The following is a 15461-nucleotide window of genomic DNA, read 5'->3' as shown; positions in this document are numbered from 1 at the left end:
GCCCTAATTATGGAACAAGAATTCTCCACTCCTCCTGACCCCAAATCAAAAACATCAAATAAAACAATAAATAGAATTTTGTATCTCTAAAATGTTTACACTGCTTACATGACAATGCAAAATTACTTTGTTTTTCCAAAATAAACCAAATTACAGCATGTACCTTTTTGATTACAGCAATCTCTTCCTTTCTTTTTTCTTCCAACTTCTGTTGCTCTTCCACTTTGTCTTTTATTTCAGCATTTAACTCTTTTATCTGAAAACAGGCACACAAACATTTGCAATGGCTACCTTAAGCATTCAGAAATCCCACGACTCCTGCAGTTATCAGGGTTTCCTACCTCTCTCTCATGGGCCAAACTCACTTCAGTTAATTCAGCAAGGTGTTGAGTCTTCATCTTATCCATTTCCTCCTGGGAATGCTTCTCCATCTTGGACTGAGCCTCCTGGGCAGCCTGATAGGACTCCTGCAGGCGAACCTCAAGCTCCAAATGAGCCCTTTTCAACTGGGCAATTTCTTCAGTCAACTGGTTTTTTTCTTCACCGTATTCAGTAGTCTTTTCCTTTATTTCAGCAGTTAGTTTATTAATTTCTTGGTTGCTGAGGTTTAACCTGTCCTCATAGCTCAGTCTTTCACACTCCTGTATTTCTTTGATGCTTTTCATTTCAGCATTTAGCTCATGGATGCTTTTCTCAAGGTCCTCAATGATGCTAGCATTCTCTGCTAATGCTTTTTCTGCTTTCAACAGATCCTCCTCCACATTGGATAGTCTCTCTCTTAAGGCTGTTTTTTCCTTCAGCAGAAGTATTAAATTTTGTTCTTTATTATTGATTTCAGCTTTGAGCAACTCCAGTTCTTTTAGCAGCGTCTCTTCAGATATGGTTTTCTGACTCAACAGCTCTGCTATTCTCTGGTTTTTAGCCTTCTGAGCATCAAGCTGGCTTTGCACCCCATCCCTTTGACTTTGCAAAGCTGCCAGCTGACGGTCAAAAAGAGCCTGCACTTCGCTGGTCACAGAACCAGAAGCTGTTTGCTGCTCCTGAGCATCCCTCACTAACTGCTCCTGAGTTCGCAGCTGCATCACCAACATGTCCCTTTCCTCCTGGAGGTCTTTCACCATTTCTAGCCAGACAGAGGGGTTTGACACTTGTGTTAGGGATGGCTGGCCTCCATCCTCACTTTGCTGCTTTAGTAGAAGCATGTGTTTATTTACAAGTTCTTTCTCCTTCTCCATTTTCTGAAGAAGTTCTTTTTCACAACGGATCTGTGATTCATGTGCTTCCTCCAGTTTTGCATGCCTATGAGAGAGCTCAGACACGGCTTCTTCCCAATTTCCAACAGCTCCTTGGGTGTCCTGATAAGGCATTTCCAAGGCTGACTCCTGATGGAGCAGCTCAGCTGCCTTCAGATGTCTCTCTGCCAAACACATCATCTCATCACCCTCTACGTCACCGTGGTCTCCAATTTTGTTTCGCTGCAGGGAGCCATCTGACACACATGAAACAAAGGCCTCTGCTCTCACCTCTGCCTCTTGAGAAAGGTCTTGAGCCAAGCCACTCAGACACGTCCCCTCCTCAAGGCTACAGTTTAATGAAGAAAACACAAAATCTCTGCTGGGCTCTAGGAGCACACTGCTGTCTAACCCATACATACTGCATCTGCCCTCTTCAATGGCATGGCCCTCCAAAGAGCTGGACTCATAGGAGTCTTCTGGAGTTTCTGTGGCAATGAGGTATTTAGCCAATATACCTTCATCACCACTGAGAAGCCCTACCTCTGACAAGGGTTCTTCAGACAGGTTCTCCCCTTCACCACTTCCATTATCCTTCATGATCTCTAAACTCCTTGTTTCCTCTAACTGATCCCTTGAGGAGTCATACTGGAACTCCACTTCTGGCTGATACACTGGCTCATCTCTCCCTTCCAGCTGGCATGCTCTGTCCCACATCTCCTCAAGATCCACCCCCTGCAGCAGAGATTTCTCTGATAAAACCTGGTTTTCCCTCAATTCTTCTAATTTTTTATTGGAGATAATCTCTCCATCATGATTTTTCCTTACATCTACAAATTTTTTAGCCTCATCAAGTTGCTTTTCATTTAATTCCTGGATGTAGGAATTCAGCTTCTGAATCTCTTCATTCAAGGATTGTTTTTCTTTTTTATATCGCTGGGCTTCCTTCACTTGCTCTTCTTCTGCAGAAGAAAGTTGATACTTAAGGCCATCAATTAAATCCTTGTATTTAGTCTCCATTTCAGATTTTTCCCTCTGAAAGTCTTCCCGTTGGTTTTCAAGTTTTTTCCTCAAATTTTCTTTACTAATTTCAGATTCTTGAAGCCTTACATTTAAGTCAATTATAACGCCATTCAAATTCTGAATGTGTTCTTCAGAATTCAAAGCACAGAGGTCTTTCTTGAATTGTTCAAGTTCATTTTTATATTTTAAAATAATTTCCTTTTCATAGACTTGCTTGGCTTCTGCAATATCTCTTCTGTGGCACTTCTCCAGCTCATTCCTCAAGTTATCCAACTGCCTGCAAATATCCTTCTCATGACTGATTTTCAGTTCTTCAATATGTTGCTGTTCTTTCACTTTGGATAAAGCAATTTCTTTTTTTAATTCTGTTATTTCTGAGTCCCGGAGAGAAAGTGTGTGCTGTAGTACAGACAAGCCAGATCTTTCTGATGTCAGTAGATCCTGAAGACTTTTGATAAATTGTTCTTTTTCATCTATGCTTTTGTGTAGCTTTTGTATTGTACCTTTCATATCCTCTTCCATTTGGGCAAGCAGATTTTCTTTATCTTTGGTATTCTTAAAAATAAAACATTACATTTAAAATATATCATGATTTCTTTCCCTTAAGCCTCATGCTTTTAATTTGCATTCAGAAATAACAATATTTAAGTTTAAGGTTTCTATTTATGGTGCTACTAGTTACACTCTTGAAGGAAACCAAACATTAAGCTGTTTCATTAATGCAGGTTAGTCATCACAATCCCTATAAATTTATTTCTATATAAAAAGGCTTTTTTCATTAATATGTCCCTACAGCAAATTCAAGTTAGCACCAAATTTGAAATAATTAAAAAAAACAAGTTAAGTTTTTTTACCTTTTGAGAAGACTCCAGCTGTACTTCCAGGTCACGTGCTTTCTCACGCAGAATCTCCAAGTGTGCATTTTGCTCTCTGAGACGATCCTGAAACAAGGACATTTGCTGCTGAGCTTCCAATCCTTCATTTGTCCTGAGACTTTTACTCCTCAGTAGCTCAGTAACCTGGACACATAAAAGGCATTCACAGTCAGAGAAAGCTTGTATGCAAACAACTCATACACAAGACTCACTGCAAGCAAGCGTATTTACAGATTTACCCTAAATCTTTCATTCTCAAGGAATAAAAGTCACCCTAAAAAGGCAGACAACACTTGTCATGTTTTAGATACTATTACTTACTGAAAAGATGCAAATGTTAGATAATTCATCCTTGTGGTGACTTTTCTAACATTGTGAATCTATAAATCTAGCACAATAAATCATACTGAACTCCTCCAATGCAAAGCAGAACTCCCAATAGACTGGATGTGCCATTAAGAGGACAATGGACAAAACCAGTCTTCTCTGCAAAGCATTTACAGCTCATTACTAAAGGTTGATTTCTTCTTCTCCACATCCCTTCAAATGAAAGGAAAATATTTCTCCCATCAGGATAACATTGAATATATTTTATTTAATAGATTTTTCTCAGTATGTTGGTAAAACCAAGGAAGAATATGAGTAAGACAGTATGAGTGCTTTCATCTGATATCAAAGTTGACATCCTTCCACAATGTGCATCATCTCACTAGACTTATTTAGAACATGCCTGAAATGCTATTGAGGCTTGATCCTTGTCTTTCAATGGCTTATGGTGCAAATCCCAAACACCTGTTGAGTAGCCTTCACTTTTACCACATTTTGCTGTTGCAACCAGAACTGTAGATAGAAAGCAGTATTTTTTGTTATTTTATAAAATTTCATTTAGCAGACCTTTTTCAGGGCATAAGCAACTCCTTCAAGATAATTCCTGGACTAAAAAGTCTCAGTTTTTATTTTTAAAATTTTTAAACCCCCTTCCCTTCCTATTCAGACTTTAAGATTTGTAATCCCATATCCTGCAAGCCTGAAACAGTTACTATACAGAAACATTTCTCTTTGGCATATACTACAAAGCTCCAAGGACAACAAATAAATAAGTTCAGAGAGAACAGCCACTAGAACACTGAATATCACCAAGAAAGAATAAAGCACTTTCAAAAATACATTTTAAAGCAGAGAAAGGCTGCAGTATCTCTCATTATCCAGGGATTAGATCCATGATCAACCTGTTGCACTGAAGCAGGTTCCTATGTGTCAGGGAGGCTGCTCGAACCATGTAATGTTAAATTTCTTTCTTTGAGCCAAGTCACATGACCTCAGCACAGCAAGTTTCTGTCTAACAGCTGAGATGTTCCAGTTGCCCAAGCAGAAACTCAGACTTCTCTGGCAAAGGACAAATGATCACATGCAAGCCCAAACTATATAGCAACAGTTGTGTACAGGCCCAAACCACCTGTGGCAGGACATTCCCCCACCACAGAAGGGCTTATCTGTTCTGCCTATCAGCTGGTGCAATAGCTCAGGGCATCTTCCCCCTCACAAGAATTTGCTAATTGGTGAAATATCTCAGGCCAGACATCTGTCTGGTAGTGAGATATTTCTGGCACCATGGAGGTGGCATTCCCAGCTGACAATAAATATCTTGCCTTGGGAGAGAGGTTGAAGGAAGATAAACTTGAATTTCTGACTGACAGACACTTCACAAACTATAAAAGCTACACTAAATTTTCACAAGGCAGAAGTCTTCTGCACATTCTGTGGAAATGTGTGGGGCCCAAAGCTGGGATGCCACTTTGTGGTCACTCTCTTGGGAGTTGAGTGAAAGCAATCTGAGTACCTCCTCATCAGTTCAGTGATAACTTACACTGACTCTTAATCTATAGTATTGCTTTGATAGCTATAACATAGGTACCTTTATGTTGTGCACTGTTTTCTGTAATCTTCTAGTAGTTGTCTTAACCTGTTTAAGACCATTTGTCTGTTAATCTTCTGCCTACTCAGTAAATAACTCAATTTATGATAAACCTGATCTGCAGTTCCAAAGAACTCATGAGCCAGAGCTGCTTAGGTGTGCCTCACCTGAATTCAAGCTGCTGCCAAAAATCTGAACCTAAGGCAGGGCTTGTCTAATGCTTTCACTTAGCCCACAACACCACTAACAACATTGTGCAAAATTCCCTAACAAGGGCTTAAATGATGAACAAAGAAGTGCAATGACCTTCAAAATATTATGCAAGCAAGTGGAAAATCTGAGGATATTTCCAGGACTTCTCCGTAGCAACCAGGAAAAAACCCTGCCTCGCCCAGAAATCATTTTCACTGCTGTGCTACAAACTGAACTACGAGGAGCTACATGATCAGCTCAATGTTTTTACATTCACAGTCTAAAGCTGCTCTTGCAGTCCTTGTAAGGACATGCAAATTGGAGGAGAGGCACACCTGATGTAACTGGAGCTGTAAATCCTGGATCTGAGCAGCCACATGCGAAGCCTCCTCCTGTAGCTCATCCCGGTCTTTCTTGGCCTGTTGAAGGCAGGTTGTTAACTTCCTGATGATTTCATTCTGCTCCTGAACTGTTGTTTCCTACAGGGGTCACAAGAAGTGCACTTGTAACATTAACATATTCTTAACATATTTGGAACAAAGTAGGTTTCCTTGAAGCAAAGCCATTACAGAGTCCGTAGTTGCATTTCAGTTTTAACCAGCTTGCACTAAAGAAATATTTGTGTCCAAACATGAAGGAAGAGGAGTCTTAACTTGATCTCAGAGATGACAAACCTAATCAAGAGTGATTTTAAAAACAAATTATGGGATACCAGCAATGAAATTGCTATTTTTATTTTCAAATTTGTAGCTCTCATTGATGTAAAAAGCAATCAAGTTTTCAAGAAGGACATCATGAATATTTAGAACCCCCTAAATTGTTTCCTATCTGCCAGCAATTCCCTTCAGTCATGTGAGAGGAGGCTAATGAGATGGGATACATTAATCCTATTTTATGTTAATCATATTGATCTTTTCAATTTATTTCTCACCAACAGGAAATGTCTTTATTTCCCCAACCCTAGGATGAGAAAAAGAACATATAAAGGGGAAAATAACTAGTCTTAGAAAGCACCTGGTAATAATTTATATTTACATAGAATCGCTAGAGAAAGGGAATGTAAAATATTCTTTTAATATTCTGGAAGAGGATGCTGCTTTTTGCACTACATGTTAGCAAGGTGGAGTACTTCTCACTAAAAAAAACAACAGGTTTTTGAGTCTTGAGGCAGAAATATTTTTAGGATTAAAATAAGGTACTATTATCCCATTACCCAGTTCTGTCAAACATACCTGAAGCTGCATGGAATTGTTGTGCTGGGTGAGTTGGTCCTGCAGCTCATCCATCTGCACAGTGAGTCTTTCCACTGCTTCCTGTTTCTCCAGCAGCCTGCTCTCCAGCTCAGCTATCCTTGCCTGACACACCTGAGCATCAGCCTCGCTGTACTCTGCAGCAGAATTTATCCTAGCTTGCTTCATAAAGGAAACAGAAATGCATTTTTTCACTAAAAATACCATTTTGTGATTCGTCTGAAAACAAATTCAGCTTCAAGGTTAAGTCCTGGGCAAATTCTACTTTAAAAGTAACTCAATTCTGGGGCTTTGTATCTAACAGAAACATTGCATACATAAAATCCTTAAGGTTTAAAAACTTCAAATAAAAAATTATCATAGATAATATATTTTCATGATAGTCTAAGGCACAAAACTGAAGTAAAAGTGCTGTGATTCTATAGCACCAAATGGTGGCAACACGACATTTTGGCATGTTTTGGGATTTTAATACCTCCAGTTGTGAGGAAGGAAGCAGAATATTACCACTTTAAACAAAGCCTTGATATCCATCAGACTGGAGAACAGTCCACCCAACTGAGAAACAACAATGTAAACCTCTTCAATTAAAAAGAAGTTTCTGCGGTTTCTTAGGAGCAACATTGTTACAACCATCACAGAGGATACAGTATCTTGTATTTTATTTTGAATACTTTTTGGTTGTATTGTATGAAACAATGAAAAATGAAACCATGTATCAACTGGAAGCATTAAAACATTCAAATTTCTCTGGGCAAAGCCTATGATTTTACAAAATCCAATTTCCTCAACAACCAATTTTAACTGCCAGTATGTATACATACAGAGAAATACCTGTTTTATACCATAAAAAGTGAAATCACATCAGTTTTATCATATTTGATAACAATGGTCTATTAATCATTTTAGCAACCAATTATCAGTCTTTTTTCAGCCCTACCCAGCATCTTTTACTAAAGATACACCTTTTCACACTTACTTCAGTTGCATGATCATCCAGTGGCTCCCAGCTAGACAACTCAGGGCTGCCCTGGTAAATAAACAAATGAAACAAACACTAAATCATAGCTATTTTAAATAAAAATAAGGAAAAACAATTCTGTGTTGTGACAGACTGACATTATGCTAAATTCAGCTGGTCTTTCATGGTGAAATGAACTAAACTGCAAAAAAACAAACAAACAAAAGTATTATCTTGTCCACTTAAATTTAGGGCTAATCCTCAACACTGATTCAATGCTTGATTCTCTGCTGTTGTAGCTGGCAAACAATTAAGCAATCTTTATTCTACTACTAAAAATTAGTAAACTGAAAGGAGATTAATTAACAAACATTTGCTAAAACCATTCAGACAATCACAAAAGCAACACCTTTTTCTGACACACAGATTTAACATAGCTTGATACCTTGAAAGAGGTTTCCCTCTCACTAAATTCACAACAAGACCAAGATGACTATGGCATTATTAGGAAAAGGCAGTCCACATCTCTCCCTGCATTTTGAGTCTGCTTGAAGTAGTTCCCAATGATGACTGCCTCCCTGGAGGCACCCTCTCCAGGTAACCTAGAATTCCAGCTGCTTTACAAACCAGCTATTTTGAAAAAAGCTGCTTAGCAGCAGTAAGTGATTTTTGTTTTTTTCATTTAAGCTCACACGAATGCAGCAAGGATACTGCTATGGCTGAGTGACAAAACACTGTTTTTCCTCAGTGTGTAGCTTCATAAAAGCCTTTGCAATGCTAACATTTTGTTGAAGATATCCTGAGACCATCAGGGATACCCTCACAACAGAAAGCAGGATAACATATGTAAATTTTATCCCCCATCACTGCAGGTTTGCAAACGCATTAGTTTGATGCTATTGTAGTATGTTGTGAAAACACACCAACATCTGGAGAGATGCTTTTGGTGCAGAAGGCACAAAATTCTTTCCACAGAGAACATGACTACCTTTAGAGAGCCATCAGTACATACACACTGAAATACATCAGACCCAAGCAGAGTCACGCCTCAAACAAATCTGTGAAAATAACATCTATGCTGGCTTTACAACAGCTTCTGTGAGCTTGCTGGAATAAATTATCATTTTTCAGAAAACATTTAAGCATATTTGAGCCAGCCAAGTGATACAAAACCAAGTTAATGCTGTGCATTATAAGGTCCTGGCAGTTTTTTAATCTGTTGATCTCCCAATAAAGATTTGCCATTTGATGAATTCACAATAAATGTATGTCTGCCCAAAGAGAAGTCCATGGCAGTGAAAGGTGAAAAACTTTAATTTAGGAGGCTAACAGCTCCCTGGCAATAACAGGTGCCCAGGCCATAATGTGGAGATGTCTTAGTAAATGAGATTACTTTGTTAGAGAGTGAACTATTACAAGTGCAAATAACAGCAGCTCACTTACCTCCCAGGAGCAGCTAGTGACCCATGAGCTAACACTCAATTGAGTCAAACAACCACCTGCAACACTTGTTACCTGCAGATGGAGTGGAGCCAAGGCAAGAAATACTAAAATTTACCTGTGCCTCTGTTGCTGCCTCTGGCAGGCTGGTGTCTTCAGCCTGACCCTCTAGGCCCTTCCCAGCATCTCTGGCTGCTACTGGGTGCTCTTCCTTCGGAAGGTCATGCGTGTGGACAGCCGAGCCCTTCCTCTTCGCCGCCTTTTTCTGCGGCTGCGCGACGTCGCCCTTTGCTTTTCGCTGTCTGAAGTAAGCAAACTGTTCAGGAAAGATTGCAAGAGGTACAGGGAGAGGTAAGCAAGGAAAAAGTAGCAGGACCACAAGATTAAGACAGTCATGGGTGACAGAGCTCCTGTCCTGATAAATTATATACATCTGCAGAAAAACTGCTTTATCTGCCTGGATAATTCACAACATACTGGATAACCGTGCCATTAAGCAACAAATCTCACACCAGCACTAAAGGCTCATTTCCACGCAAGAATCAAAGTTTTACTCAGAGAAACTTTGTGTGTCAATAATAATCCAGAATTACAGCAAGACAAATCAGTAAAGGAACGAGTTGCCAATATAGTAGAAGCATTAGGAAAAAATAATAATTGAGCAGTCTTTCTGCAAGACCAGCAAAAACAAGAACCCCCTTGTCATGGTGCCAGCACCAGCACACCCCTGCAAATACATCTAAACAGGTCTTAGCCAGCGTAAGCTTTGAGATGAGGATTCACTTCCGTTAATTTTAATGCTCCTTCCCTGCCACCCCCTTAAGAGAACACAGCAAAACTTCTTTGCCAGAAAGCAGCCTCCAGTACATAAATAGAAAATCAATTAAGCCAGGTCATTTTAATTTCTTCTGTTGAAGAATCAGATGTTCTACTTTATCAGGCTATCACAGCTCTACAAAGCCCCAGAGACTTGTAAAGAATGTCACTGACAATTTATTACCCAACTCTCCCTAACACTCTAAACAGCTTAAAAAGGATTATTGTTATTTTCAACTCTAGTATTGTGTTTAGGCAGCATTTCCAAGTAACCTCTCCCACACAGCAGAAATCCAGACATCCTTCTGATAAGGAAAAAGACTTCTTCAAGGTTAAAACCACCCATTATCAAGTGCAGTGTTATATCCTTGTGATGAGACAAAACAGATAGTTAACTGATGACTGGATGTAAACATCACTGCCAAGTTCTACCTGCAATTCATTTGAAAAGCCACTGCTTAACAGCTTGGTTTTCCTGCCAAACAGCCACCTTGCAGAAAAATCTCGTGCCATACTTCTCATTCAGTTTGTGAAAAGGATCTAGTTCAGTCCCCTCTCCTTACAGGAACTTCTACCTGACAGCTTAGCTACTCAATAGGTGCACAGTAACACATCTGCTACACCCAGCAGCCTGTTTAAAAGGTACATTTGCAGAAAGACATCAATTTCATACCAGCTGATATAATTCTTATGCACAAAAACCTTATTTTTAAGATTACATTCTCTAACTTCTAGAGTTAGCAATAGTGAAATGCAGATTAAACACAGGTTGCTAGAGTTGTGCCTTTCACAAGAAGCAGAATGAACAGACCACAAAGCTGGAGTGAGACACAAATACTATCCTCTGAAACCAGGTGTCAGCTCCAGCACTTACTGCTGGCAATGTGTGTCAAAAATAGCTACAGCACTAATTAACCTGATAACATGGGGAAACGGGGCAGGAGGAAACCTGCAGAAAAAATGGAGAGTAGAGGAAACTGCTGAAGCAGGGAAAACAGGAGTAAAACAAGCAGAAAAGATGAAAGGCAGAGAGAGTGGGCATTACAGAGAGCAGTTACTGATTCATGAAGGGAGACCAAGAATCTCACATTAAAATACCAAGACCTGGCATGACTGAACACCTAAACACTCTACACTTTTAAGTGCACAGGTCAAAGAAAACAAAACTTATTTTGTCCCATTCACATGCACTAAACATATAAAATCATAATACATGCCATGCAAAAATATCTAACTACATCAAAACTTTATAGAACTCCTGGACTCTGTGGAATGGCATGCTCCAGATTTATGGGAAAAGTTTTATTTAGAGCACTATCAGGTTTCCAAAGCCTTTCATCAGCTACACAAAGTTGTGTTGTTTTAAGAGAATATCAAATTCACAGCCAGCCATCCAACACGAAGCAGTGAGTGTGAATGTGAAGAAAGCAAGACACAACTGCCTCTGCCTCATCACAGTGAGATCCCATCATGTCTGTTTTGAATGATTTAACTCTCCTCTTGCTTTTTAGAAGCACATGCAAAGGTGAAAGCTTCATTTTTGGCACAGGAACCCTGAAAGCACTGTCCTCCACAGCATCCACAAGGATACTTTCCTACAGGTACCAAAGCACTGCATCTTGATTTCACCAGAACCAGTTGGTTAAAAGTTGATGTATTACTTTATGTGCTTCAGAAATTAGTACCAAAACCAACACCCAGAGAAAAGAGAACAGAGCAGAAAAACCACATCAGCACCGAACAGAAACAGGTTGCTTGAATAAACATTAGTCCAGCTCTTGGATACAGCAAACATAAACAACAAGTGCTCTTAGACAAAACCAAGAGATATTTTCTAGACCTTCCTCAAAATGATGAGGTGAGAAAACTTCCTGGAAAACCCCAACTGATTTTTCAGGTCCTAACTGTAAAAAATGGAAGCAGAGCAAAACTTCCCACACCTGAGGTATGGCACAGAGCTCTGTAACTAGAGGCACAGGTGATCAACATGCAGACTAATTAATGTGAGGTAGAACCAAACAAGGAGAAAAAAGCAGCACTAAATAGTTAGGCTTGTTTTGTTTCTCAATTATTACCTTGGCTATCAGTATTGCTTTCATTAGAAACATCAGTCTGAGGTACCTGATACAGTCAGTTCTTAGCTGCCAATTACCATCTCCAATAAGTACAACAGCTGGCATTATTATTATTATTATTAGGTGATAACTTAAATGCACCTCAAGAATGGAATTTTAAATTCCTATATGTAAAAGAACAATGCAAGTACTTGTCTGAAAAGGAAAGCATTTAGATGGTATTTCTTTGCCAAGTCATTGCTTAGCAGACTAAAATCTCAGGATGCTGAAGATGAAATAATTCATTTTCTGGAGGGTGGGGGTGAGGCAAAAAGCCCTCAAGAGTTCCCACCTCCAGAGTGAAGCAGCATCCAACTGCAGTTACATCACTGCACAGGTTGCTACAACAGAGGCCTCTCACACAGAAGGCAGCCTCACTCCTGTCCCCTGCTGCCAGCAGCTCCTCCAGAGAGGCTTCAAAAAGCTGATCTGATGGACACTGAGCCACACTCCTGTGTCACACCAGAGAGGAGATCACCTTAAGCTGCTCCAGGAAAGAGAACCTGCACTTGCTCATGGCTCTTCCTCCCTTTCAAAACTGTGCTGTATCCATGAGGAGAGGAGCACAAAGAAAACTAGAAAAATGAAAAGCGGAATAAAAAAGGGGAAATGTCACCTGGGTGCTTTTTGGAAGCTGTCTGGTGCCCACAATCTGCCAGCCAGGGAATAGATCTCTGTGACATTTTCATCAGCAGAGGAAGCACTACATCTGTCTCTGCCTCTCTAAAACTACCTCTCCTCTCAGCATTCCATGCAGCAGCAACATTGATGGGGCTGCTAACAATGTTTTTATTTTTTAAGGGGAAGAGAGGGATTTGGCACACAGTATAAAAATAGTAAGTACAACCCTGGCTCTGCAGGTATAACTTGAAACATAAGGCAAGTCCCTGCCTTTTTTTTTTTTTTTTTTATGGCAAACAACAGTTTTCCAACAGGTGGGAACTAATAACTTACTCAAGCTAAGTCTGTCACATTTTTCTAATCATAAACAGGTCTTGCATCTGGAATTAATGTATGTTAACATAAATACTAACACAGGTTGTGCCACTCTAAAGTAACCTTTCAACCTTAGGAAGTCCTGCTCTCAGAGCTCTCTCTTGAGCAGCTGTTCTCCAGCAGAGGATTGTGTTCTTACAGCACATGACAAGGCTGGGAAGGCAGGCAGATGAGAAACTGCTGAGCAGGAGCAGGCAGTGAGGAATCCATGGCAGCATCAGGGAGGGCCAGGCCAGGGATGGAGGAGCTGTACTGCCCAGCACCAGGCTGCAGCTTCAGCACAGCTCCAGCTACAACCCTGCTGCCTTCCACAAAAGCTCTCTGATTTTCTTGTGCACAGCACTGGCGGGAAGCAGATGAAACAGAAACACATCAGAGAGATGGGACAGCTCCAAGCCACCTCTGACCCCACTGGCCAGATATCCAGGCTGGGTCCCTGCAGAAGGGGCAGGATCTGGAAAGATCTGATGGGTCTCAACTTCCCATGACTCTGCCTACCTATAGCCCCCATTCCACTCTTACTGGAATGGTGAGAACTAAAAAGCTTTATTTAGCAGGGAGAGCAAGAAGAGAAATATGACAAAACCAGCTCAAAACCCAGAAGAAATGCTGAACTAAAAGGAAAGTAACCAAGCATTTCCAATCAGCTCCTTGAACATCGTTACCAAAACAAAGCAGAAGCGTTTATCTAACGGGGTTAGCAAACAACCAGCGTTAAACACGTGGCTGCAGGTAATAATTAGTTGGAGAATGTTATCTTTATGTATCAGCCTCATCCTGTGAGCTCTACACGAGCCCCTAAACTACACCTGAACGTTCAAAGCTTATGAAGTGTTTGCTACCGGCGTGACTGGAAACCAGCACAGCGAGCCCAGCTCTCTGCTCTCCCTGCGGACACCCAGGCAAGCGACTGAGCCAGCCGAGTAACAAAACAACACCTGTTGTTCTTCGGCATCCCCAGCTGCAAACGCACTACTCCCACAAACACCGAACCCGGGGCAAACACGGGAGGGCCGGGAGGAAAAAACCCAAGAAACAAGGCGAGCAGAGCCTGAAGGGCGGCCCGTGCAGAGCTGCCAGCTGCTCCGTGTTGACCCGAGGGAATGTTTCTGTCCCCGTGCAGCGGGATGGGCCCCGCGGGCAGCACGGGCACCGCCGGGCACGGCCTCTCCTGCGGAGCCACCGCGCCACGGGAGCCCCACCGGGGACACCCCGGGGCCGGCACCGCGCTCCCAACGCCGGGACCCGCCACGGAGGGGAGAGACCCGGGCCGGGCTGAGGGGAAGCAGGCAGGGCCTGGCAGCCCTCTCAGCGTACCGGGAGCGGGGCGGGCGCAGCCTCCGCCTAAGCGGGACTCCTTCCCCTCACCTTAGCCCTGCCTGCCTCCAGCTTGCGCCTCCGCGCCTCCTCCTGCGCCTCCATGCGGCGGCCGGGCCGGTCCGTGCCCCCCGCGCCCTCACGGCGGAGGCGGCAGCGCAGCGTTGGTCATGGCCGCCCCGGGCCGCTCCCCGCCCGCCGCCGCGCCGGCCGCACCGCCAGCCGCGGGGCTCCGCGCCCATTGGCCACAGCTCCTGACGCACTGCCGCCGCCGGCCAATAGCGACGGCCTTCCTCAGCCGGGCTCCGCCCACTCCCGCTAAGTGGCTGCTGGGATACCCCGGGGAAGCCGGCGCGAGCGGCTGGCCACGCCCCCTTCCGCGGCAGCCACCAATGGGAGCGTCCCGCGCCGTTTCAAAAGGGCCGCCGTCCCCGCCCAGAGCGGGAGACAGCCAATGGGGAGCGGGCCCATGGAGGCGGGGCTAAGGGGGCCCATGGAGGCGGGGCTAAGGGCGGTGGCCAGTGGAGGCGGGGCTAAGGGCGGCCCATGGAGGCGGGGCTAGGGGCGGTGGCCAGTGGAGGCGGGGCTAGGGGCAGCCAATGGAGGCGGGGCTAAGGGCGGTGGCCAGTGGAGGCGGGGCTAAGGGGGCCCATGGAGGCGGGGCTAAGGGGCCCATGGAGGCGGGGCTAGGAGCGGTGACCAGTGGAGGCGGGGCTGGGGCAGCCAATAGGGTGCAGGGAGGTGACGCCCTTCCCGCCTTTTTGTTTATTTGTGAATTTTTAGCGAAGAAATAAATCAGTGTTCATTGGTCCTGGGGTGCACGAGTCTCTCCAGTAATCAGTGTTCTGTGCTGTGTTGGTCATTGATTTCTCACTCTTCCTTTAATCCCTCGATGGTCATTTTCTTGCACATGGAGTTGTCTCCAGGTTTCCAGGCTTCTGTCTCCTCTGGAGTCTTCTGGTTACTCCAACGTCCTTGAAGGGCCATAAATTTAATGTCCCAGGTGTCCAACCTCCAGCTCCCTTTTGCTCTGTTCATTGAAGCTGCTGGCTTCTTTGTATTTTGAAATAACTGAATTATAAAAACATAGGCTTTGGTCAAATGTGTTACTCGGAGCAGCGTGCTGGATTGGCAAACACTAAAAAGCCCATCTGCCTCGAGGGCAGTACCAAAAGACAAAGTCTGAATGATGAACTGTCCTAGTGAACACCTCCAAGGAGCAGGCAGCCACAACTTTTCTGGCCATCCTGTTCCAGGGCATCACAGAGAATAATTTTTTTCCTACTGTCCAATCTAAACCTACTCTCTGTCAGTGGGAAGTCTTTTCCCC

General features: G+C 43.0%; 1 protein-coding gene across 15 annotated transcripts in view; it reads right to left on the bottom strand.

The window, feature by feature from the left end:
- Positions 1 to 14317, bottom strand: part of PCNT (pericentrin) — a 69428-nt gene extending 55111 nt beyond the window's left edge. For 11 of the 15 annotated variants that reach the window (XM_084208838.1, XM_084208850.1, XM_084208845.1 and 8 more), the window contains exons 1-8: positions 14183 to 14317; positions 9007 to 9204; positions 7467 to 7517; positions 6470 to 6649; positions 5573 to 5716; positions 3110 to 3274; positions 342 to 2810; positions 164 to 256 (exon numbers count right to left, since the gene is read on the bottom strand). In XM_084208838.1, the coding sequence (XP_084064964.1) occupies positions 164 to 256; positions 342 to 2810; positions 3110 to 3274; positions 5573 to 5716; positions 6470 to 6649; positions 7467 to 7517; positions 9007 to 9204; positions 14183 to 14236 (3354 nt within the window). In that variant the 5' untranslated portion in view covers positions 14237 to 14317. The remainder of the gene's footprint in view (positions 1 to 163; positions 257 to 341; positions 2811 to 3109; positions 3275 to 5572; positions 5717 to 6469; positions 6650 to 7466; positions 7518 to 9006; positions 9205 to 14182) is intronic. The other 4 variants (XM_084208848.1, XM_084208843.1, XM_084208840.1 and 1 more) reach the window with 3 other exon arrangements.
- Between the last annotated feature and the right edge of the window lie 1144 nt (positions 14318 to 15461).

Source organism: Fringilla coelebs (genome assembly GCF_963513975.1).
Source record: "Fringilla coelebs genome assembly, chromosome: 7".
NCBI lineage: Eukaryota > Metazoa > Chordata > Aves > Passeriformes > Fringillidae > Fringilla > Fringilla coelebs.
The sequence above is the reverse complement of the archived record's forward strand: the minus strand, read 5'-3'. Positions and strand labels throughout refer to the sequence as shown.